At 33.3% G+C, this 27,630-nt stretch overlaps 1 protein-coding gene across 2 annotated transcripts in view; it reads left to right on the forward strand.

Moving 5' to 3' along the window:
- LOC129984170 (glutamate receptor ionotropic, kainate 2-like) overlaps positions 1–27,507 on the forward strand; it is a 51,736-nt gene extending 24,229 nt beyond the window's left edge. Inside the window, exons 11-16 of one of the 2 annotated variants that reach the window (XM_056093975.1) lie at positions 668–1,029; positions 3,826–4,024; positions 4,120–4,345; positions 7,549–7,820; positions 12,392–12,622; positions 27,427–27,507. In XM_056093975.1, the coding sequence (XP_055949950.1) occupies positions 668–1,029; positions 3,826–4,024; positions 4,120–4,345; positions 7,549–7,820; positions 12,392–12,568 (1,236 nt within the window). In that variant the 3' untranslated portion in view covers positions 12,569–12,622; positions 27,427–27,507. Of the gene's footprint in view, positions 1–667; positions 1,030–3,825; positions 4,025–4,119; positions 4,346–7,548; positions 7,821–12,391; positions 12,623–21,221; positions 27,396–27,426 lie in introns of those variants that run through there. The other variant, XM_056093974.1, reaches the window with a different exon arrangement.
- The last annotated feature ends 123 nt before the right edge of the window (positions 27,508–27,630 follow it).

Below are 27,630 nucleotides of genomic sequence, written 5' to 3' on the forward strand. Positions count from 1 at the left end.
TAATAAATCTTTGCTTCCTCCAGGCATCATGTTAAATTTTAAATGACAGAAAAACGTTCGATTTTAAAAAAGAATATTCTTCTTCAAAATTTACCGACAATTTTAAAGGAAAAAGTTTAAAACCCGTTTGTTGATAAAATAAATAATCATCCGAAACGTGCTATCAAAAAATCAATACAAGACGCACGACTACGAGATAAGTTCAAGTGTTCTAAAAAGAAAGAAAAAAGTGAAATTGTAAAGAAACAAAAGGCAATTTAAAAGTAAAATGGAGAACTTTTGGAGTTGGAGAATGTAAATTTTATTTTCAGTTTCTCAATTGTTACACAATAGAAAAAATATCATCGCTGCTATTATTTATATCGAGAGACGTAATGGACATTTTGGATATTTTTAGTTCCCAACAATAAGCTATTTTAACATGCAAATAATTAATGGACGCCATTTACAGACGTGTAATTAAGGCAAACGGTTTCTCTTCACCATATCTCAAGCCAGTGCTTAGCAGTTAGTCTTGGGAAAAAATGAGAATTGAGACCTCGGAACTTAATAATAATAATAATAATAAAACAGTTGTAGTAGGAGCAAAAAATTCTATTACTTCTCTGCATTTCCTGGCTGTTTTCAGTGGAGGATTCCAATTTGAAGCACAGATTTTCTCTTCCAGCGGGCTGACATAGCGATCGGCGACCTGACCATCACTTTCCAGCGCGAGCAGGCCGTCGACTTCACGATGCCCTTCATGAACCTTGGCATCAGTATCCTCTTCCGCAAACCCACCAAGAAGGTACCGAAGCTCTTTTCGTTCCTGTCGCCCCTTTCGCTCGAGGTCTGGGTGTACATGGCCACCGCCTTCCTCGGAGTCAGCCTCTTTCTATTCATCGTAGCCCGCTTCAGCCCCTACGAGTGGACAAATCCTCACCCTTGCGACCCCAGCCCCGACGTCCTGCAGAACCAGTTCACGCTCCTCAACACACTCTGGTTCACTGTGGGATGCCTCATGCAACAGGGCTGCGAACTCACGCCCAGGTGAGCTCTTTTGTGTAACTATATAGTGCTTACTCCACCCCAGTACCACTGCTGTTGATAACTATAAAAATTCAGAGATTTCTCTATAATTTGGAATTCTAAAAATTGGGCGTTTTCAGAAAAGTGAGTAGATAACCTGAAACAGGAAACAAGCAATTGGATATGGATACTAGCGACTGCGGATTGATACAAATAATAGGTTGCTAGCTACATTTTGAATTTTATTTTGTAATTTATATATTATAATCTTTTTGTATAATCTTGTATACAATATTTTGAATAATATACATAGGCTCTAAAACTACTGGAAATTTTTGTAAATGAACTTTAACAAACTTGTCATTTCTCTAAACTGATATTTGCCGTACCATTGTCAGACTACTTTATATTGTTTGCGTAAAATCATGTTGGTCTTGGTATACCCCCCGACGAACCGCCTACCCGAAACGGTGTTAGACCTTGAAGGTCGTCGGGGAAAAATAGTGGGTGTTTTCATACCTATGGCTCCAAAGTAAAATAAATTACAGCTATGGAATTTTACTGATTGAGAGGATATCTTAAAGAGGACAGACCAAATAAAGGCTCATCACGGAAGCTGTTAACTTTTTTACGACTATTATTCTTTCCATAAGTGGAAAGTTATAAAAAAAAATAAAGAAAAAATATCAGTAAGATTTTCGTACGGCAACAAATCAAAATCGTAACAAATTGTGTTAAACATTTGTATAAACTTAGTAGTAATGGTAAGTAATTTTGAACCATTACTGACACACTCGTTTATAGATCTTTGGTCATTATTTATTGATACTAATAGATTGTTTTAACCCTCTGGGGGTTTCATTCTATGTGTAAAATTTTAAAAAAATCGACAGCAGTTGGACCAATAAGCTGTTGTGAAAGCGCTTTCCAATACGGGTGCAATGAAAATGCAAGCGGGATTTTTTTACCCTTCTGTACACCATGGGCGATGAGCAGTCCCTGGGACAGGTACAAGTGACCGGTCATTCAAGTCAGATGCACATGGTCAGATGATTTTAGGAATATTGTATTCGAAGAATGTTCCGCTGCAATCGCCGAGTGATCACATCGATATATAAGTAGTTCAATTTTCAGTCAGTAATTCGATATTCCTTTTCAATATGCAGGAACGGATCAAAAACAATTATGTTAATCCACATATTTACAAATAATAGTATATATTAAATTTTAGATGCAGTAGCATCATCTACTATTATAATAAAAAATAATTTTTGAGTGCGAGTCAGAAAAATGGTAGGATAGCTGAAAAAAATTATTCTAGCGCCACGCAATTTGTTACTTAGGTATTACTGATCCATGCCTAAAAATATCTCATCGCAATTTTTTCAAAATTTTGATATTACTTTTTGAGCATTATTATTTTTTTTATTGAAAAGTGAGAACATCTTCGCTCTTAAATGCTTCAAAATAGTGAAATTTCCAGTTTAAAACTTTATGAACTATGCTACGTTAAACATCTATAAAATGCCTTTATTAAGAATTTATTTTCAAATTTTTAAACTATTTTACTTATTTAATGCATTCGTGAAATTTAATAAAATTATTGATGCATTTTTTCCCATCTGCTTCAACCGTTTGCAATCGATTTTAATGAAGTGTTCGACTCATCAACGTGAGTATCATCGCAAAATCCCACCCTAAAGAAGCCCGCCCCAGACTCTATGGCATCTATAAATGACCGTAAAACTGTCTTGTCGGTATTAATTATGTTGACTACCCTTCAATCTATCAAAATGTCAAATCTTCTACGGGATGAAACACGTTAAAATACGTCAGAAACATTCTTCGAGCAGTATACGACTTACATAATAACACGTAACCGAATGTTTCGTAAACCAACTTTCTATGTTAGTGATCATACGTCAAAATCCGTGTCAAAGATCAAAAGACAGCTAGGTATTACGTCGAAATACGTGTGAAATCCTTAGAGGATTAAAGTATTCTGTAATTAAGAGGGGGTAAGGAAATACATCAACATTTATTTATATTTTTATAAGTCAGGCAATTTTTGTTAATTATATTTATGTATATATAATTGTAATAGAACTGGCCGTTACCAATAGGAACAGATCTTTTCCCATTTCTGTCACCCGATACCTTCGGATGAAATGAAAAACATTAAAGGCATTAAAATCTTTCCATTAGATGGCTAGCGTAATATTATTGGGCAGCATTCATCATCGAATTTCAACAAGAAATTTGAAATTCAGCGAAATGAAAAGTAATTATCTGAGATTTTATTATCCTCTCACGCCTTCTGAAAGTGATTTTCTCATGGTCTGCATTAAATACCTGTTAGATTCCTATGAATCGGGGCTAAATTTTTTTTTATTTTAATTGATATCAGCACATATCAATTCTAGGCTTGTCTTATGAACGCAGTATTTAATAAGAATCGGTAGACCGATATAGGCTTCAGCTGCGAATTTCATTCCGTGATTAGATTGACTGTTGGAGGTTTTCTTTAAATGGATCACAGTTCTGGGATATTTTCGTAGAAAGGTAAACTGTCAATACATTGGAGTTACGTCAGACTTCTACTTCTAAGGTTTTTTCCAGACCAACCTTCCAATGTAATTTCAAGGTTGCTTTCACTTGCAGTAAATGTCACATTTCTTCTTCTTTATGAGTCCTTAGACACGATTAGAGTTTATCCTTTGGGTCTGGAACACCAATTTTGGCTTTGCTTACGAATCTAATTCACTGCAATTACAAGTTTACAATTTATTGGGTTCAATGAAAGGTCTTCTCCCCTAGGGCATTGTCCACACGAGTTGTCGCTTGCATTTGGTGGTTCTTCACTTTGATCATGGTGTCTTCATATACAGCTAACTTAGCCGCCTTCCTGACTGTGGAGAGACTTGTGTCGCCTATCGAAGGAGCCGAAGATCTCGCCAAGCAGTCGCACATCCAGTACGGATGCGTCGAGTCAGGAGCTACGCAGACCTTCTTCAAGGTGAGACGCTTCTGCATTTTTAAATGTTTGATAATAATGCAGAAGCTGCGGTATTTACAGCAGCAGTGGAATATTATTAATGTCTAAATTTCCAGGAATCAACAATCCCCACCTTCAAGCGGATGTGGGCCTTCATGCAGAGTGCTCGCCCGAGCGTCTTCACGGAGTCGAACGCCAAAGGCGTGGAGCGAGTCAAGAAGGAGAACTATGCCTTCCTCATGGAGTCCACCTCCATTGAGTACATCGTGGAGAGGGAGTGTGATCTCATGCAAATCGGAGGATTGCTCGATAACAAAGGCTACGGTGTGGCGACACCCTCTGGTCAGTCAGAGAATTTATTTGTAGAAACATTGGATATCTATAGTTTCAGAATATTGATCTGTTTGTACAGTTATACATTTTCTTAGGTATAAATTGACAGATGCAGTAAAAATGATTCCAGCTCTGCAGCTATTTCTCTCTCATTAACGGCCAAACGAAACTAATTGAATGAGAGACACAGTAAAGCCATACACATCTACATCGAATACAACGTGTAGATGGATTGTTCGGTGACAAAGGCTGTGATCTGGCGACATCACGGATCAGAATTAGTCTCTTATTTCTGAAATGTAATCATTGCATTTACACTCTTCATCCGAATAGAAGAGTCTTTGAGATTAATCTCTTATTTTAAGATAAATTCATTTAAAATGTTGGTATACATAATTAAACTGGAAATATTTTCCTTGGTTTTAAAAATAACACTTATCTGTATTTATTAAAATATTTAAAAAAAATTGCACAAATCATACTTTTACGCTCTAATTTGAGTACATAGAGTGCATAATAATTTTAAAAAAAACACAAAAGTTCGAACAATAGAATTTTTTGTTAGAAAACAGTAAGTATTACATAGTACATTGAAGCTGACCATTTTTAAAACAAAGGAAGATATACATTGCATATTTAAATAAAAAGGTAAATATAATTAAAATAAAAACAAGTTTTAATTAAGCATTATTAAACCTACACTGATTTTTTTAAGTGCAGTAAATCCAAAATTTAAACTTTCAGTAGATAGAAATAATCTTCAAAAACATTAACAAAATAGCATTTTATAAAACAATATGATTCAGAATAATGATATAGTAAATGCATAAAAATTGTGTACAGAATATGTCGTACACAGAAACTTATCAGAAGGATAATCATGCTAACTAAAATTACACTAGTGTGCAAAACTTGAGCAATGTAAATTTTAAGCAGGTAGTCATGAAATTGTAAAAAAAGGGGCTATTGCGATCAGTACAATGAACACGCAATTCAGTAGAAAGGTGATGCATATGCAAATGTCAGGAACAAAACATCGTAGGCGGTGTGAGTGTACACAAAACGCGTACAGTCGGCGCGTGCAGCTGAAGACTTTAAGGAAAGGAAGAACGGAGGCGCATTTAAAGACATTCGCTACAAATGAATTCTTTAGTGAAATATGGCACACGTGGTAGAATGTTTGAAAATCTGTAGGAGGGGCGCAATTCAACCAGTGTAGCTGAAGAGTTCGGAATCAACAAAAGTGCTTGGAAAGCCTTCCAAACCATAGATACAATTGTTAGAAAGGTTGTTGGTGGCCACCCAAGGGAAACAACTGCAGTAGATGACCGATATATCATCCTGCAGGCGAAAAGAGCCCGATACTAGTCAGCAAGTGCTACTGCTCAACAACTGTGCACAGCAACAGGGTGATAAGAGCCGCGGTATACTGTGGCCAGACGCCTTCGCCACCGTTCACACCTTATTCAGCCACCGTCCTGAACGCTTCATCCCTTTGAAAGTTAGTCATCGGTGGCCCCGTTTAGAGTGGTGGTCGTTTCCTCTTTACGGATGAAATCGTTTCAGTACCACAAGTGATTCTCAACGCCAGTTGATTTAGAGAGAGTCGGAACAAGGTTTCATCCCAGTAACATCACGGAAAGAGACCGCTACGCTAGTTCTGGAGTTGTCGTCGGGGAGACATTATGCTGAAGGGGTGGACTGAGCTCCACGTTTTCGACAGAGGTTCTGTAACCGGAGATTACTATTGTAAGGAGGTGATCCTTCCCCATGTGCGTCTGTTTCGAGGTGCTATTGGACCAGACTTCGTTTTTATGGGTGACAATGCACGGACACACCGGGCTGCTGATGCTCAGCAGCTACTGGAAAAGGAAGACTTCACTATAATGGATTGGCCAGCATTCTCAACTGATTTAAATCCCTTAAAACATGCGTGGTATGCTTTGGAGAGACGCCTTGCGGCACAATTACATACTCCGGGGAACATCCAACAATTGAAACAGATGCTGATTGAGGAATGGTTACTCTTACCTCAAGAACTGTTGGACAATCTGGTGTTGAGTAGGGAGAGACGATGCGAAGCAACCATTACAGTAAGGAGAAGGCACATCCCATACTAAGGAACAGCTGCTCGTTGTTCTTCCTCTTGGACAGACAATCATGTGTAGCGATACTATGAGTTCAACAAAGCCTTTTTTTTGTTTTATCCATATTATATGCATTTTATTCATTTTTGCGTAACTATGCTTTCGTCATCGTTTAAATACAGAGGAGTACGTTTAATACATAAATTTTTCCTTCTCATACCTTCTCGTGGAGTTATGGCGAAAAAGTACCTGTTGCTTGAGTTTTGCACACCAGTGTAAAAATAAAGCTGAGGAGGTTATACTTATCTCAACGACGAAGACAGACATCTGATATTAAACAGCTTTTATTTACTTGCAATAGGTAGATAATGCATTTGGCAGGATTCACATTATATGTTATACAGTCTATTCTGGATTGCATTCACAAAATTCCTCTACTAAATGCAGCACAGTTAGATTTTTAATTAAATTTTGGCATTCTTTATAAAAGGCGCTCTTATATTTAAAAAGATGCCGTTTATTATTATAAAGGCCCAACTGGTATTCAATATGAGGTCGAAAAATTTTTTGATGACAACGTCATGCAGATACTCGGTTGCACGCATTATCTAATCACGAAATTCAGATCTTGATTTGTCGTATTAGCGAAGCGAGATGAAATACAGCTTTCCACTTCTCACTGCGACTTGGTCAAAAGCCGCTAAATTTATTGTAATTGAGTTTATTCTTATGCATATTTTATTTAACTTGACTTGTTTCAGGTTTGTAAAGTAGAAATATAGGAAACGGATTTTTCATCCTACTTCCTAATATGTTGAAATATTCAAATTTTGTATTCTTGTTAATGACAATACAAAATTATATTAATATCCGAACTTAATAATCGGTTATTGAATAGTTTCATCAAATTTTGATTTCATATGAATATCTCTACGGTTGGTGATGTAACAAGAAATAAATTTAACGATTATATCTTTTTTATAAAATTGAATTGTAAAAAATTAGAAAAAAAGAATATTGAAGATAAAAATTTCTCCTTTTTTAATACACTAATGTGTTTTCAAAAACTGCTTTTTGTTAAAATTATTAGACATAGCGAGTGAGAATCCTTTCGTCCGCTTGCAGGGTCCCCGTATCGAACTCCGCTGTCGAGCGCCATCCTGAAGCTCCAGGAGAGCGGGGCACTGCACATTTTAAAGGAACGCTGGTGGAAACAACGATTGGGTGGCGGCAAGTGCAGCAAAGACGAGACCAGCACGGCAGGGTCGGCCAGCGCCTTAAGCCTCGCCAATGTGGGGGGAGTGTTCGTGGTGCTGGGAGCCGGACTCGTCGCGGCCTGCATCGTGGCCATTGTCGAGTTCGTCTGGAAATCGAGGAAAGTGGACAGCGAGGAACGGGTGAGGCATTTCTCTGTTTTCGACAGGCATCAGTTGCAGTTTAATCTAGACAATATTGTTGCTTAATTAGTGCATATTTTTATTAAAAAATTAATAAAAATGCTTTTAAGTAATCTGCAATTTAGCTACATTTAAAAACATCGTACACAAAAATTAGAGGATATTTCAAAAAGCGTATAGAAATGAAGCATTTGATTTTATTTTGATTGAAGAAAACATCAGTAAAATAAATGATAGGACGATTGTGAACTGGCATGGTGTCTGGTAAACCATCCACAACACTTCTTAAATGGAACATCTTGTTCTAATTTAAGAAGGATTGTTGAAGTTAATGGACAGCTAAAAACTTACTCTTGCCCTTGGCAAAGAAGAGCAGAGAATGCTGTTGAAAAGTCTGATTTTATTTATGTCTTCCTCCCGTTATAATGTGCTTGGGAAATCATACACTCTACTTAACAGCCAATATGTGGCTTTCTTGGTCAGCCTGACTATGTTTTCTCTTACTTAACAATATGTTATTTGCTGCTCGTAATTGTAAAATTAAACAACCTTCTCATTTTTTCTTTGATGTTCTTGTACATAAAAAGAAATCACATGCTTCGTTTTTTATCGTTATCTATATACTTATAATAAAGCTCAATGTGTGTGTGTGTGTGTGTGTGTGTGTTGGCGCTCTACAGGCCAGACCGTTTGACCTACAGCTACCAAATTTGGTACATGTATACCTTGGAGGTTGGGAATGTGCACCTGGGGTTCCTTTTTTCGAATTTTTAATTAGAATTTTAATTATTAATTAAAAACTAACTTTCCCGCCAAAAAAATCTTCCATTTTCCCCATCGCCAAATGAGTAAGGCTTCAGTTTTTTTTCCCCACGCTAATGAGGCTAGGCTTAACATTTTACGACCAATTATTTCAAACGATTCTGTTTATTTTCTTAATGTTTGATGCATTTAAAATTAAACATTGTTAATGAATCGATCTTTCAGATTCATTCTGAAGTACTTTTGAATTAAAATAAAACAGAATAAAGGAAATTAAAAATTTCTAATCCGCATAGCGTTACCCCAACTGGCGTAGAAAAAATCACGTATTTGCGTTACGTAACTGGCGTTGAAAATTCAAGCATGCGCATTGTGTTCTGAATTCCGCATTGTGTTGACAATTATTATCAACAGATGCGGACTGGATTTAAATTATTTTTAGGTTCGTTGTATGCTTTTGTAATTAAAATGTATTTATGTTAGTTATATATTTTTTGTATATGCTTATAGTTTTAAGTACATCGTTTTTTAAGTAGTTTTTTTAAAACCTGTTTTCAACCGTTTATTTTAAACGATTCGTTTTATTTTCTTAGTGTTTGATGCATTTAAAATTAAACATTGTTAATTAATCGATCTGTTCATGATGAATCTAAGAAAATTTTGTTGACAAATTCTTGAGATATTACATAAATTAAAAAAGATATTCTTTAGTGCCCATAAAGTTTAAACGCTGAGTGACTCTATTTTCAATAATCAGATTATAAAAAAAATGCTTTGTTTCAGTAAAAAATATTATTATATTAATTGAAGATTAATTCTTTCCACTTTAATTTAAAGCATAAATTCTACGGGTGCTAACAGAAAATTAGAGAGATACATATTACGTTATAACTGAAGGCCTTTATAATATTATGAATGAATTATATGACAATCAAAATTTGAAGTTTTAAAATATTTTGATGAAGAAGCTATTAAAGTAGGAATTGCATAAAATATTTAATTATTAAAATTTTAACGAGCATTAAGATTGGCGAACCGGCTGGTCGCCAAAGGCGGCTAGTATTCAATAAAGAAACTCTGACTGAACAGAGTCCTTCTGAAAGAATAAGATGGCCCTTAACACAAATCCTTCAGAATAAAGGCATTAAGGCACAAGAGCATGTATATATGCAATCCTCAGCATAAAAACACAATATATATAAAAACCTATGAAGTGAACATATATAAAATAAGAAATAACATACAAAAATATCAAGTGAGTAAGAAATAAATAAGAAAAATTAAGAAAAAAAAATAAAGTAAAAATTAGGAACAAATAAAGTAAATATATCAACAAAATATGTAGCAAAAGGTAATAAACAATTTAAAAACATGTACACAAGTCAAAGGAGGAGTGAATGAGACTGATCCGCTTGGTTAAATTCAGTTGTCACGGGTTCAGTTTCACGTGTATACGAAAGAGCGGAATCAGTATAAAGTTATTAAGTCTACGTTTTTACAAGTTTCTTGTCATAAGGCTCTCTTATTTTTTCAGATGAGGTATTCCAAAAGATTATGTTCAATTGAGTTTTCTATGTGTCCACAGGTATATGTTTCTGGTTTATTTAAGAGTCGCGCTTGATATTTTTCACAAATTCAATGGCGGATATAGATATAATTGATATAAAATCTCTTGGTATCTCAGTTTTTTAACTTTATTAAATTTGTTTTTTCATCCAGCAGCTTTTGTTGTAGAACCCTATCTTGTTTGTCATTCCATAATTATTGTTTAATTGTTGCTAATTTTAATTATATTTTTTGTGAGAGCAAAATAGTAATCATTCGTTCTTTTGTTAATGTTATTTTCACCAGTTAATTCGTTCTCTTTATATCCGAAGTTTACTCTAATCCACATTATAGTATTGATTTTTTAATTCATTATTAAATAGTCTTCTTTCTCGTGTGGATCTTATTACCGTTAAAGAAAATCTGGAATCGGTGATAATTTTGGCACCATGAAGATTGTTTTCAATTACTTAATGAGTTGCTGCTTTTGAAATGATGAACAAAATCGCATTCAACTGCGTCATGAATTTTAGAACTATCTGTGAAAAGTAGACTTTAAGTTGATTGATGTAGTTAAAAAAAAACACCAGAATGTTACTTGGATGTTCCAGGTTTTAGGATTTTTTTTTTAGTATTCACGCTGAAATTTTTTTCTTTTAGTTTTCCCAGCTGTTTAGCAGCCTATATTTTGATAATTAAGAAAAGATAACCTAAAAGAATTTCTCGTACTTCATTTAAAACTGTTGAATTAAGCTTTGTTCATTGCTTTTGGTTCTTTGTAGTTGAAGCAATTTATTTTTGATTTTCACCCTGTCATTGAACAATATTTTGAATGAGTACATTATTATTTCCTCAATAGCTATTAAATATATTTGTAAGTTTCAAACTCTTTTTACCTCTGGCAATTTTTCCATGATTTTAATTGTTTTGATTTGCTTGTTAAGGTGAGCTATGAAGGAAACTTTCTTGTCAAAGATTATTTCAAGATGTTTACAATTTGTGTGGCACGCGAATCATTTTCTTTCTAAATATATGACTCGGAAATATGTCAATTCCTTTTTGTTTTTAAATATGAATGAAATTACTTGTAGAGTTACTGAAGGTTAAACACTTTGTCACTTTATTCTGTTTCTTACAAAATAAATTTGCTTTTTCCTGTAAAAATGAAATGAAGTGTCCTACGCATGCTACTGGGTAAATTATCTGATCCTTCAACTTTAACATTAATTTTTGAAGGAAATGGGATAAATAATATGCTGTGTGTGCACTGTTTCTGTGAATTTATCATTTTGTTATTTGATCTTGTCTATTTAATTTAAATTTTTCTTCAGGTTCTTGCAAATTTCTGATATCATCTACAAAGAGCTCGAACTTTGTTACGTCTTAATTCTAACGCAAGAGTCCATCGGATTTTCTTATAGATTTTTTTTCTTTCTATGCAAGTTGTAAGCATTGGTAAAATTTCGTGTGAATTCTTCTGTTGCGGTGGAATAGAGTTTGAAAATATTAAATCTTTTTGTTACTTTTATTTGTTCATTTCGCGAGTCATGTAGGTTTAGTGGATCATGTTCCCATCTTTCTTCAAAATGTTTTGGCTATTTTACTATGACCATAAGTTATAAGATTGTGCTCTTTTGGAGTAACCATTTGATGAACTCGCTATTCTAAAATTTCGAAATTTTGGTTTTGAAATGTCAAGTCGACTGCTTCCCCTATCGTTTTCAAATAGTGGGCTAGAATTGAAATTTTTGAGTATATCCAAATTCAGAAATTTAGAAGGGTTTCTTTCTCTTTCATCGTTTTTATTTAGTCCCCAGTCAATGCTTTTTGAATTAAAATCTTCCATAGTAAGAATTGGATTATTTTTGTGTTCTTCAATAATTCTGTCCCATTTCCGCTGATCATTTCCTATATTTTCTTTGGGCGCTACTTTTGAAAATTAGCTATTTTTGATATCTTATAGAATGGGAACTATAATACTTTTATCTTTATGCATTGATTATGGAATATCCCCACATTTTTGTGTGTTCTGCTATTAACTTTGATTTTATGAATGCGACCGTTTCTTGAATTGGTGATTCGAAATCTTGTATTTTTTTACCGATTTAGACAGCTCACACTCACACGATGTATAAATAAATGCTTATGAATGAAAAAAATGCAATGGTTTTCAAAATTAAGAAAAGTAATAATAATAATAATAAAATAAACCTACTTTGTCTGATCTGTTCGAAAGAGAATATTTATTTTATCTTTTTCACCAGGAACCTTTGTGCGTACTGTTCTGCCGAGAACTTCGCTTTGCTATCTTCTGCGGAGGATCCACTAAGCCCATCCTTCCGAAGCACAGCCCAGACGACAGGCAAGCCCCAGAGAACGGCCTTCCCTTCATGCCTCTCACAGGCTTTAGCAGCGTCACCACCAAGGATAACTTCTCTTGACAGGAAGAGACAGGGGGCGGTGCCATGCCCCTTGAGCCCACAGCAGATGAACAGGTAAATAAAGAATAAATAAAACGCAATGCCAGAGTAATATTGAATAAAAAAAAGCATATACCTGATAAAACGTACAAATCAGGATTACTGCAATGTAAACACAGCACAAAAACCCATTTTCGTAAATAAACACATTCTAATCATCTATGTAGAAATTATTGAATATATATGTAATGTCTTTTATGAAAATTGATTTCATAATAAAAGTTTTCTTGTTATTTCTACAAATGCCATTGATATTAATGATTTTATTTGCAATTTTCCTTCAATAATATTGTGCTTACTATTCTTGTTCATTTGATTTTTAATATTTGTGATCTACTTTCTATTAAAAAAATTGGATTTTTTTATGAATGTATTTATAAATTTTGAATAAATAAAAGTTATTTATTCAATTTATTAATTAGTTAATAAGTATAATTTTAATTGTTTCCCTTTTTTCCCTATTATTTCATCTTTAGTTTTTGGGAGATTATTGGTAACCAGTGCAATTGGAAGGACAAATCTCAAAGGGAAACTTGTTGAATTCCAAGAAGTATTGATATTGCCAACTACCCCCCCCCCCCATGAAGTGATAAAATGCTGACAGAGTTATTTCCACAGCTTTACTTTTATATACAACCAAACGTTACTCTTTTTTCTTTTTTATTTCCCTTCATAACAAACTCGCTTTTCATTTCTTTGCCCCTCGCTTCTATGTTTTGGCTTCGGTGTCGTTTCATCTTGCTCCGATAAAAATACAGTGTTCCAAAAATTTTTGCCAAATTTAAAATTAAATATTAAATTATTAATTGGTTTAGAAGAGTGTGGTTCGTATTAAAATTCTTTTCAAGGAGCAAACATTTTTAATGTGTATATATATATATATATATGGTATACAATTTGACCGACAAATTCACAGGAGTGATAGTAGGAGGCATCAAGAGGATAAAGAATCACCATACGACATGGGGTCCCAAACGACATTTAATTGGTGAAAATCGCAAAAATATAAAGAGTTGGAGAAAAATTTACATACGAGAAGGCTTCTTTTCGATTACCTTATTCCTAATTCTCGGATTCATAGGGTCTTCTTCTTCTTGCGTACAGCCAACCACCCCGCCACCACTAAACGTAGCATTATCGACAGGATTTGTTGTATCCGACTGCTATCTTTAGCATTGTCCATCCTTGCATTGACCGATTTGTCAAACTGACATTCTCTTCGAGGTAATTGGCCACAAAGTGGTCAATTACTGTCTTTCTTCCTTATCAACAAACGCTCAAAAAGTTGGTAAAAAACTGACAATTTTTGACATCATGTCTTTCAGAGTTTTAAGATTACCTGGTACCACCAATACTGTACCAAGTCATTATTTATAATTTTCAGATTTTTTCTTAACTCCGAGATTTCAATACATTCCTTTAAATAGAGGTAAACAGTACCGATTCCTCCACAAAGGCATTTATTTTCCTGCATTATTCCAACTCTTTGGAAATATGCAGGAAATCTCCCATGTCCTGATATGATTTGAATTATTAATGGATGGTATATTCTTATTTTTATTTCTGGATTAGGACTAAAATCGAAAGTTACTCTTCCGTTTTTGGACATATACCATCTGTCAAACCATTGCAACTTTATTTCTTCTCTTAATTCCCATTTTAAGACACCATTTGATTTGGGGACAACCATATCAACACCCTCTTTCTGTGCCGCCAACTTTGCATATTGATCCGCCTTTTCATTACCATATATCCCAATATGGGCCTTAACCCAATTCAACTCTATCCGCTTGTTAGTTTTTACACTTTTTATCTTTTCTTTTATCGTCCATATTTCCTTATTACAATTGTGAAATGATTGTATGGCTTGTAGGACTGATAGAGAATCTGAAAAAATTGAGCACTTTCCATCCTCCACCCTTTCACAATATTCAATGGCCATCTTTAAAGCTTGCACTTCTGTCTGGAAACTTGTGGCATGGTTCTATAATTTCACAAGATTTTTATCGATCTCTTTCCTATAGTAGTATACTACTATTGCAGCTCCTACTTTATTTTCATCTTCTGAACCATCTGTAAAAATTTCTATTCCATCCTTATCTGGGATTTTAATTTGAAAACCATGAATAAACCATTCTGCAGGATGTTGTTCGAACTTGTCAAAATACTTCTCATAATCTTTTTTGCTGAAGCATTTGTTTCCTATTTTAACTTTATTACTAGAAGTTCTTATTTAAAATTTAGTGAACATTTCCGTTGCTCTGAGGTCCATTGACAAAATTCCCGTTATCACTTGAAGGGCTTCTGTAGAAATGGTTCTATATGTTCCAGACATAATGATGAGAGGGGCCGTTGAATTGAATTTAATGTTTCTCTGATTTTCTTTAGATTTAGCCTATGTCCCCATACTCCATGCCCGAAAAGAACAAATGGCTCAATGGCCCCAGTGTAGATTCTTCTTAGATGGTATTTCCTTTTTCCATAAAATTTAACCGCAATATGTTAATACATCCACTTTTTTCTTGACCTTACTAAAATGCGACGTAAATGTTAATTTACAGTCCCATGTAACTCCCAAGTATTTAATTTGATTTGACACATTTATATTGTTATTGCCCATTTTTATGTTAGGCGGATCTATTATATTTAAACGTTCTCCAAATGTAATAGGCATTTGAATTGTTTTCCTTTCATTAAACTCAAGTTTATGTATTTTGCCCCATTTTACTAGCCTATGAATTATTTGTTTTCCTTTAATTTCCAGTTCATCTTTTGTTCTTCCCGAGATTATTAGTAGCACATCATCGGCATACGCCTGTATAAAGCAGTTCACTGGAAGATTGATTTTAAATACAGAATTCATAACCAAGTTCCAGTATAACGGACCGCTGCATGAGCCCTGTGGCACTCCTCTATCCATTATAAATTCCCAATTATTCTCTCCATCTTGGTAAATACATTTCCTTTCATTTAAGTAATCTTTAATCACTTCAAAAAGATTGCTTGGGCAATTCATTTTTATAAGGGCATATAAAATGCTTTTCTTCCATACTGAATCAAATGCTCCAGCTATATCCAAAGATATAACTGTTACCTTTAGTTTTTGATTCATCGCACCTTTTATTTTACTCCATAGTGCATTTTGGGCTGTTTCACAAGAGTGGTTATATCTAAAACCATGTTGATCATGATGTAGTTTATTTTGTGCCGTTAATAAGTGCTGCACACTTTGAGTTATCAGTTTATCCAAGATTTTACTTGCTGTTGTTAGCAAACAAATTGGTCTATAGGATTTAGGATCCTCTAAGTCTCTATTGGTTTTAGGTATTAAAATCAGTTTTGCTACCTTCCACTGATTAGGGAACGCACCTAATTCTAGGCACTTGTTATATAACTCTAAAAGTATAAATGGATTCTTTCTGTTAATTTCAGCAAGCATCTCCATTGGGATGTTGTCTAATCCAGGTGTTTTCTTTTTAGCCATTTTATTAATCATTGTTCTTATTTTATTTATTGTGAATATTTTATCTTTTTCTTTTGTTTTATATAACTCAATGCTTTTCCTCATTTTCTTCTGCTTTTTACTTTCTTGTTGGGACTGTTCCTCTTTGAAAAGGCATCTCACAATAGTTTCAATACTTTCTTTTGTATTTTTGGTTTTTGTTCCATCCTGTTTTTTTGACACCATGCAAAACTGTTTTCCTTTTCATTTTCATTGCCATCCATATTAATTTGAAAATCCAAAAAGCCATGGTCACTCAGAGTACTTTGGATAACATTCCAGCCCACTACTCTGTCATGCAGATCTTTAGTTGATAAGGTGACATCAATCCAGCTTCTTCCACGTGCAGATTGAAACGTTGGCAATGAGTTTGGATCATTCCAAATAACAAGGTTCTTCTTAAAAATGAATTCTATAAACGAGCCCGCTTCATCTTGTGGTCTATGATCGGGAATTTCATTTCCCCACAGACGACTATGAAGATTGAAATCTCCTCCAATTAGTATGGATGATGTCTCCAACTGTTCAAACAGATTTCCAAGTTCTCTGCAGACTTCTTCTTTATTGTGAGTCGGTGGAAGTATGCCGATACCATAGTAATTTCACTATTTCCCACTGATAAACTGGCTGCTACTATGTTTTCGCTAGTAAATCTTGTCAAAACAGAAATATCTTTGTTTCATACTGCTATAATCGCCTTCCCATAAGGGTAAGTAATTATTCTCCATCCTAGGGGAAGTCCTATTATTTTTCCTTTCATTGTATATGGTTCTTGTAACATCTGGAATATTGTCTCCAAAACAAATTTGGGAGTCCCTTTGTCTCATATTTACCCCGACCTATATTATGTTGAATAACACGCCAAGAATTACCATTGAAAGGCTTATTATTCATAATTCGCCTGTTTAATCAACTAATCTCTCTCCCTGATAAATACAGGGCAATGCTCCGATGTCGCAATATGATCCGTTTGAATCCTAATTTTTGTTCTTTTGCGATACTCTTTACAGTTTCTGCATTCTGGATTTTGCTTTGTGCAATTTTTATAGTTATGCATTTCCAAGCACTTGGAGCAGCTATCTTCTTTTTGCATACATTTAGATCGAACATGCCATATTTGAGACATTTAAAACATCTAAGGGGTTCCACAAATTCTCTAAATCTATACGATCCGAAACCATATTGTAATCTTGCTTTATCTTTAATTATTCGGAACGCTTTCGGGTCCAAACTTATAACCCAGTGAGACGAGCTGCCTCTTCCTTTTTTTCTATATAGAACCCGCATATTCCCTACTATGTCATTGCTTAGCTTGATTTGATTGAGAAAATCCAATTCCTCCTCCTCCCTGGGTCTCTCACTCTTTTCCATATCATATATATAATGATTTGAGGCATTCTCATCTGTGGAGTAGTAGCCTTGCATACATTTTGCAAATTTGTAGGACTGTTAATTGCATCTTTTAACTTTGTTACCATTTCCGGTGTTTCAACTTGAACCAGAACTCCATTTCCCATTGCTGGCTTCAAACCCATCATTTTAATTTCCATCTCCTTTGGGCTGATATTCGCTTCTAATGTCTTTCTCATTTTAATCGATGAGCCTCTGTAATTAGTCTAACCACAAGTGTAGGCAGGTTTGCTTTAGGTCTTAGCAATGGTATTGTTTTATTATCGTTTTCATTCGCGTTAATTATTTTTTGTTGAATTTGATTCCTATCTTCCCCCACCAACAGATTTTTGGAGGCGAGGCTTGGATCCTTCTAATAAACGTTAAACCTGGTTTTAATGGAATTTTTTTTCTCCACTATGTTCGCTGTTTAGATTTTTAACCTCATTTACGAATGTTGGTCCTTGATTATCATCTGTTGAATTCATTTTGGTTGCTGAAGAATTTGACAAAACATTCAAAAATAAGTCTCTCAATTCTTCAGCCGCGTTACCTTCAATCCTATATTTATTGATAATATTTTCAAATGTTTCCAATATTCCCAATGGTCCAAAGGGTTGCTTATTTTCCTCTGGTATTATTTCGTTTTCGCTTGCATCCACATTCTTTGCCTTTTTAGCATTTGCAATACCATCATTTCTTTCTTTCTCTTTGCCTTTGCGAGGAATGCACGGTCTTTTATCTTTAGGGCGATTTTCCCCTGTTTTCATTTTTACATTTTTCTTTTTCCGTTTTGTGGCCATTTGTATTTTGCTGTCCGTCTGGATTGACGGTTCAATTTTCTCATTTGAATCAGAATCCGATGATTTTTTAAAGTCTTTATATGTCAATCCTTTAATTGGAGTTGGTGTATCGGGGATTATCATTCCAGCTCCTTTTGGCGAGTAAAATAAATTCTCATCATCAGTTAGAATATCACTATCATCAGCAAATTGTTCTCTATCCGTCTTGTTTTTGTCTGATTCCATTTTTTTTTCACAATGTCTAAATTTCTACTGCAACAGAGAATATAGCTTAAGCAAGCTTTTAACGAAATATTTGGAAAGCTTTTCCAATTTTAAATTTGAATTATTAGAAACGCATGTAAAAAACTGTCCAAATAAAAACTCAATCAATTTTTTTAGCAATAAAAAAAACTATCTAAAGTGTAACAAGAATTTCTTCTAATTAGATGCACTAAAGAGAACTGAACTTTTCCAAACAATTTTGTTGTCAACTAATATTCAACACATTTATGGACACTTTCCATCAATTGGAATTTAAAATTGGTAAAAAAAAATCACAAAATAAGAGTCTGCACAATAAAGAAAACTTTGGACACAGTAGGACAATATCCGAGTCCTGCAAATAGTTCATGCACTGAACGCAGATATCGATAGCCGTTTCTTAAATGGTAAACACACAACAAAATGGCTACCCAAACAAGTGGGCGTTTCTGCCACAACTACACTTCAGAAAGTCAAAAACTTCTAAGATGCTAAAGAATTTTGAAATAAAATTCAAAAACCTGTTACCCCAGGGTTTCAGCTACACTTCATCATCACATTCAACAGAAAATATCCATCATTTTTCATTTTATAGCCATATTTTGAAGAGCAAAAGAAAATATCAATTACACCGATCACTACGGATCCGAATCGATGGATTCATAGGGTCATTCTCTCCGCCAGGCTCATCGTCTTTTCGACATCTGTTTTTGTGATTTTCACTGAATAAATGTTACCTGCGACCCTATGTTTTCTGGTAATTTTTCATCTACTTAAGGCCTATTATCCTTGCTCTGAATTTGTTTTTCGAATTTGAAAACGCTTTCTGCGAACATCGGTACTGATGTTGCAGCGATGTTTTTTGGTTCCCATTTCAGTTTTTCTTGAATATCTTAAAAACTCTCCAGTTCTCACACTACACGCTTTTATCAAATTATAGGCTATAAAATTCCTTACATTTTCAAGCTTTTATTTTAATTCAAGTTTTAATATTTTTGCAAATATGGGTTCTAAACTACTTTTTCGTTTTCAGTAATTTACGGCCCCCTAGATCATCAAATCTGCCTGTTACCAGCATGAAAAAAAAGTTTTAAAAGGGCGCTTTCACTTAAAAAAAATTCGTAGTTGAAACATCATTTGATTTTTGTTTTTTTTATTAATTTTTTACAGTTTCCAACAGTTCTCCGACTCACTATATTTTTGCGATTTTCACCAATTAAACGTCATTTGGGACCCTATGTTGTATGATGATTATCCACCTGATGTCTACTATCACCCTTCTGAATTTGTCGGTTGAATTCGGCAATACCCTGTGTATATATATATATCCAGTACATAATATCTGCGGGTTTCATTTGCTCTGTCTCTGCTCAAGAAATCAATTCAAAACCATTATCTTGTACAGCAGTCCTTTATTATTCTGTTTAATGTGTGTGTCTTTTGACTGAATAGAAAAATAAAAAGCACTTAATTTGAATTCCCATAGATCAGGTATTTATTACTGTAATAACTTGCGCAATAAGTCTTTTAGATTGGAATAATTTTTTTATCGCAAAATTAATCTGAAATTTCAGAAAACTTTTCATTGAGCAAGTGGTAGAATCTACGGTGCTTTTAAAGTTTTTAATTGTTTCTTTTGAGGTTAAGCCGACACCAGGAGCAAAATCAAAAACAAAGAAATTTTTTATTCATAGGAAAAAAATCCATTCCCTGAGAAAAAATTTGAGTCTAAACTGAATTTTCCTATCCCAATTTTTTAATATCTTTTGTAATTTAAAATTTTTTAAAAATGTCTTATATTTAATTTCAAAACATATAAAAATTTTTTGGTATCTCCATGCATTTGGATCAGCAATTAATTTACTGAAACAAATTTTATCTTCATTTTTTGATAACAAACATTTTTTTTATAAAGTGCTAATTGAAGCTCTACACACTTCATATCAGAGTTAGAAACTAAAAATTCTAGGCTATTTTTTAGTAGCTAGGCTTTTCTTTATTGAAAAGAATATATGTAAATATATTTTTGCTGAAAATATTTTCTGAACGGACGCATCACCACTGCATCCTAGTATATGAAAATTACCAGCACAATCAATTTTTACACTCTTTGTTATTTGTGTGCTGAAATAACCAAGAGTAATTGTACTTGAAAAAATATACAGAGTATATAAATAAACAATAAAACATAAACAAAATATAAAAATGTACAAGTCTTTGACACATTTTTAAACGAAATATTAAATATCTAATTATGCTGGAAAGTATGGTTTATGCTGCGTCTTTTTATTCACGAACTGCATCTAAAGTGTTCGCCAATGCAATCCTCGTCTTTGCTGGCATCGACTGAATTGTGAGAGTAATTCATGCTTAGTTTGAAAAATATTGCTTGTGAACAAGACGTATAAACAAACTGCAATATCTATAGAGACCCCCCCCCCCTGCTTTTTAGATTACTGCTACTAAGTCGAAATCAGAAACCAAACTGTTTCATTTGCAAAAACTTTCCACTATGAAAAGAATTTTAGTGCTCTCCTTCATGCCTATTGGTTTGTTTTGCATTCGGTTTTAAAACATGCCAAGTATTTTTGGCACTTCCTGTGTTTCGGTTGATAGAATTTGAGCTTGTTTATTGCTGTAAATAATTCATCTCTGACACGATGTTTCTCTTCCCCAGGTTAGTTATTACCGCTACGCTCAGTACGACGTATCGGACATTTAAGCAGCAGAAGCACACCCTCTCCACTCTGCACAGAGAGCACAGCAGCCAGTGTTGGGTAACAAACTTCGACAGATGGACAATCTCTGCCGTTCTTCTGGACAGATTTAAAAAAAAAATCACAATAAGCAGAATAACACTTTCAACAGGCTTATGGTTTTCATTATCATTCGAAGCAAATCAAATTCAGATGATTGCATCATTTTTTAAAAATCTAATTGTCTTACGATACTGTCATGTGGCTGAGAAAGTCCGCGCCATTATTACCAGTTGTAAACTATTTACTTATTGAATCGCTATTTTAACTGCAACGAGCGATTTCACGATTTTAAATACAAATAACAGATCATTATTTCAAATACATAAAAATAAATTAAAACTATCGATTTTTTATTTTAAGTGAATAAAAAAAAAAGATATTTACAACTATGAACAATTCACTGCTTGTTAGATCTTTTTTTTATTAAAGTCGTATTGACACTATTCTACTACATTTATTTTTAAATCGATTGTTTGGACAAATTTTTAGACAAACAAAACAACAACAACCCTGAACCATTAAATGATGGGATCTCTGACATTATTTCAAGATTTTTGGAATATATTTTTAATTTGAAAACATGATGTTTTAAATGATGGGATCATTGGTATAGTTTCAAGATTTTTGAAGGACATTTTTGATTTGACTTTTGCACAGCTCTTTAACGTTTTGCGATGTGACATTGTATACTTTTATTACTCATAAAATGTTCGAAAAAATGCAGGTATGATTTTGATTGAAATTCCTTTGGGTGCGATCGATTGCATATTGTGCTGACTCAGGTTTTTTGATGAAATTACAGAAGAGAAAATTTAAAACTTTTATAATTCTCAGGTAATGGTTAGGTAACAAGCATGTTTAAGAAATTGATGTTTCCGTACTTAATTGAACAAATTTGCATTTCACACTGTTCGAGTATTACGAGGGAACAGTGGGATACACCTACCATTCGTCGCCAATTATAACGAGTACAGAAGAGAATGCCTGTGGATGGCAAAGGACAGAATTATTGTCAGATTAGCTTGAATATGGAGAACTTGGCGACTTCTGAAAAAGTTTTAACATTTTAATTTTTCATTATAATGTTCAATTATGTTATTTGAAACTACATCAATCCTTTTGAAGCACGAGTTAAATGATTTAGAAACATAAAATTGTATTTCTGTAATATTATTTTTTAAATTATATTACCTGAAAAATGAATATCTATGTTATATTGTATTCTTGGAGGATATTTGTGAATAATTAATTCTGTCATATTCACTCTATTAAACAACTTTCTGATAGAATTATTAGATATTATTATTTCATCGAATTCCAAGTCAAAATTTACAGATTAGTAGTTTCCCCTTTCACTTATCACTGTTTCTAATTTTCATTCATTACAATTGCTGATGAATTCCATAAGCCTGATCCTTCTTTTATATGTAGAAGCTATGCTCGAACCCATTGGGAAAATTTATGGCATAAAGGGATGACATAATTGCGTGAAGTCATATCCAAATCAAGAACAGAATGGTGTAAAAATGTTTTCAAACTATTTGATAAGTATTTTGATTTCTTTCTCTTTTGTATTTTTCTCGTTAGTCGCGGAATTGAAATTTAAAATCAGTTGCTTGTTACAGAATTTTAACTTGACATCAGTGAATGTATAGATCTAAGTGAAACAAAATTGATTTAGTTTACATTTGACTAAAGGGGGGAAAAATATACACAATAAGATTTTACAATGTCAGTTCTTTAAGTAATACCAGTTCTTCTATAATTGTACTGCATTTCAACAATAGTTATACTTTACACTACTACTAATAATGTTTCTTAATGAAACACGAGCCCTTTGTAAATTTCATTTCAGTTAGCAAATTATTAAAGGAATTTAATCTTCCACTTTTCATCCTCTGAAAAATTAATAATTACAGTTAATGTCTCCTCTTGATATGCCTAATACTCAGTTTCGTCCACCTGTTTTAAATGGCAAGGAATCTATGTCTGGCTAATGATGTGGTTCGCCAATATGAAACTCCCGATAAATCCAGGTGGTTTCATTGGAAAATGAAATTCAAGCCTGTCTTCAATTACAAAAAGGATTCCATTTTTTGAGATGAATTGCTTTTTTTTTATGTTAGCAGATTGTAAGGAATTAAAAAAAAATACGGAAAAATTACAAAATAGTGTATTTTGAACAGTTATTTCAGCGAAAGTATATATTACTTCTTTAAAATTCAACTTTTTGACCAAAGAATGTGTCTGTTTGCTCCTGGGTACTTTAGAAATCAAAAGTAATCAATTTAGCAATAAATGGGGAAAAAATTAATTCCAACTAATTTCGAAACCCGACACTGGAAAAAAAAGTCGATTCGCACTCATTTTATTCACTGAAAAAAAAGAAAGCACTTCTCACGAGGCACAGTCACAGATCGATTTCTAAAACGAAATGTTCCGATTTCGAAAGCAGGTGTCAGAAGCGCAAGGAATGCGACTGCAACTCGAAAACGCGGCAGAAATACGCGTCTAGCACACGTTAAGCGGATTCTTTAAAAGTAGCCTTTCACTGATTGCGGGAAACCATTAAATAAGCAGAAGGCAGGCGTCATTTGTCTCCCTAGTTGTTCATTTGTTCCGGATTTCTTTTAGAATGCTCCAGCAAATATCCATATTGACTTTAAAAGTAATACAATTTTAAAAATATAAAATATTACTTTCACAGAAAAGTTGTGAAATAGTCAACTGAGGAAGCTTAGTCCCTCGAAAATAAGCCTTTTAATTGTTAAAAATGAGCTAATCCTTTTCTACCTAAAAATCTTTATCTATTTATTTTGCAGAATTTAATTTAGATTCATTAGAAAATTTAATTCGAATTTTCTAATTATGGATATGTTGAATAATTGTTATACTCTAAAAGCATCATTTAATTTAGTAAAAATTATAAAATAAAATATAAATCTATGGTAACGTACAAAATACGTTTAAACTATTTATTAAAAAAAACAAAGGAGTATTTCTTGGAAATTATTAATGCTTGGCAAAACTATATAATAGCGCAATTTCATAAGCATGGAATTGAGATTTCTGGAAAAAGTATCAAGATATAGTTTTTGTAGGCATGAAATTTTAATTCGAATTAAATGAATAATAAATCAAATAAAAATGGAAGAATTAATTAATCCATTAACAACTGGTAAAAAGAAGTTAATATGCTAGATCAAAGGACTCAAGCTTCTTACAAAATAATTAACAGTTATGCACTATTTGTTTTTATTGCAGTTTGAGATTAATTTTCCTTTCCCATTGAAATAATTAAAAACAATAAGCTACTTGAATATTTGAAATATGGATCAAAATTAAAAATGAAATTGTAAAGTGAATCATTTGGATTGTTTGAGCCGGCATTTTTGTTGAGTTCCATTTCTATGAACGCGAGGAGAAGTTGGATGAGTTTCATTTTCATTTTTATAGAAAAGTTTTTCACTAAATAATTTCACAATTTTGAGTAAAACAGTTTACTTGGAATGTACATTAGAACTTTAAAGCTTTCTAACCCGCTTCTTCTTTCAAACAGCTGAATTTCGTCCGGTGAAAGTTCATCGCAATAATAAATTTGACGCGCGTGACAACTTTCATTACTTAAAATGTAAAAAAAATCGGAACATTTCGAAATAAAAGTAATTTCAGCGACCATGGTTTCATTTAAAGACGAATTGAATTAATTTGGAAGATTTTTCAGGAAACACTCAAGCAATTCGTTCGAAACTGACGATCTGTTTTCCGACTGCGAGAACAGAAGACCCCACTTAAATAGATTCGTATACGCGGGGATTCTTTAATGAATAGCGTTTTCTACGAAAACACTTCGCAGTCAATTTCTGCCATCAATTTTGTAAAGATATAAATATAATGTTTAAATCCACCCATTGCTCTCGCTGCACTTCTTTAGAACATGAAAATTTCGCTCTTGAACCATCCGAGTACATTCAAGGGCTGACTGTCGACGCACCTTAACGCAGAAGGACATCTTTGCCACCCTCCATGACTTGATCTTCCCACGTTGGGAGACCGCGTTAGCATGGTGGTAAGGTCACACATTCAAAACAAGAGGGTTCCAAGTTCGAGACCCGATACCACCGAAGAACCGTCATGTAAGCAGGGCTCTGTAAGTTAAATCAGTCGGGGCTAGTTTATAACGAAGTTCTCTAAATATATTCCCCACAAAAGTATACGAAGTGAAATATGTCAATAAAAAATTATGAAGTGGAGGAGAACTACGGATTTGGGTGCGGCATTCTGGGAAATCTGAACAATGATTTGCAGTCTTTTTCGGTGGATGACTGAAGCTGATCGTCATTAATAGACCAATCTGTGAAGACAATTATCGCTGCAATCGATCATTGTGACTGAAATCATTGTTACCGATTTAAACGACGAACGTATGAAAATATCCGAGTGATCTGAGAAGTCGCCCGCAACCAAATAGAGGATGAATTGCCACTAAAAATTTAAATGACTGTCAGATAATCAACCGTAAATTCCTTTTATTTTAAAAGTATTGTACAAAAAGAAAATGAATAAAAGAGCAATGAAGCTGGCTACGATTTATTTATTGTAGTTTATTTACATTATTGCCTTTCTAAAATTTAAAATGCCGAATTTCGTTTTTAATCGCCGTCTTAACAATATTGGAGGAGCAAAGCGAAATAATTTTAAAAAGTATATTAATTTTCACGAAGAATTATTTTGAATAAGTTCTGTTTTTAAAAAGACCACTTGTTCTTTCGTTTTGTGAGAAGTTTTAACTTTTGAAAAATTTGATATAAAAAAAGCATAAAGGAAATGACAACATCCTTGATTCCTATTCAAATTGGAGCGGTCATTTAAATTTTTATTTACAATGCAGATCATTTCAGGAATTTCCTTTACAGAATCGAAAAAAAAAACTTATGATAAAACATTCAAAGGCTTATTGTATTTACAAAAGGCAAAAATTTAATTGATATTAAATGTATTTTCATTGTTATCTATATTTTATCGAAAGCAAATTACACGCACACGCACAAACACACACACACACACACACACATATATATATATGCCCCAAATGTTATTCATGTTACCCCAAAGATACCATAACGTTCAGAAATCAGAACGAATTAAAAACAAAATTATTAAATTAGAATAAAAAATTCATTCACATCTTGTTTCGCTGATTTTTAATAACTGTTAAATGGCATAGCATTCAAAGTATTTGGTTCCTGATTCAGCCGCCATATAGCATAATTATTAATTTACACACGAAACCACATTAGATTTGATTTTTATATACAAAAATTTCATTATTAATTTCTGTAATCAAGTATATTTAAATCAATGCAAGTTACTACAGAAACTATTTAATTTCTCAAATAACTAAATTTCCGTGTGAAATTTTAAATTATATTTAAACATATAATTTATTTCATAAATACAATGCTTTCTGTAATTTCTCTATTACTACTACCATTTTGGTCCTTTGAATCTCAAATTGATTTAAAGACAAAATGATGAATATTTTATGCCAAATCTGCAATTATTTATGTATATGTGTGAAAGATATACGGTTTAACAAAATAATAAATAAATATTTTATTCATATAATATATATATTTGTTAATCTTTCAATTTTGAAAAGTCACCAAAATCAAAATGGCTCATAACTTTATAGAATATATGATTGCGCCACTGCTGATACGTCCTTCAAATTTTCTCATAGTTATAACTATTCCAGTCTATTATTGAAATGGAATTTTAAAATTTTTCTGGAAATTTTTCATTTTTTAAAGCAGTTGCTCAATTTTATATTGAAATTTAAATGTCAATGCCATTTGCTTGCCATAAATATTGGTGAATTTCTAAGAAATAGTATCATGCTGCTAATTTAAATGTTACTTGTGAAGTCATCCCACCATCTTTCATCGAGAAGGAGAGTTCGCACCTGCCTCTGGTCTGTATGTAAGAGCGTGCGAATGATTCATTGCGTATTATAACAGTCGCTCCACTGTGTAGAAATACGTTTCGATGTAGCTGTTTGCACTGTGTAAAAATAAATCTCTGTCGTTAAAGTGCCTCGTTTTCTCATTTCTTTTTGAATAGGTCTTATTTTTGCCTTGAAAATATGCCGTGGTGAACTGAGCTGCCGGAGAAGAACCAGACTACCCATTTGACCAAGAGTTGTTGAACAATAAACATTTCTTTTACTTATGTGCAAAATTCATGAATTCACACTCAAATTTTTCTAATTTCCTACAGTAATAGAGCAAGAGTTATTTGTCCACAGAGAAAATTATATTTCTCCTC

Source organism: Argiope bruennichi, chromosome 9, assembly GCF_947563725.1.
Source record: "Argiope bruennichi chromosome 9, qqArgBrue1.1, whole genome shotgun sequence".
In the NCBI taxonomy this organism is placed as follows: Eukaryota; Metazoa; Arthropoda; class Arachnida; order Araneae; family Araneidae; genus Argiope; species Argiope bruennichi.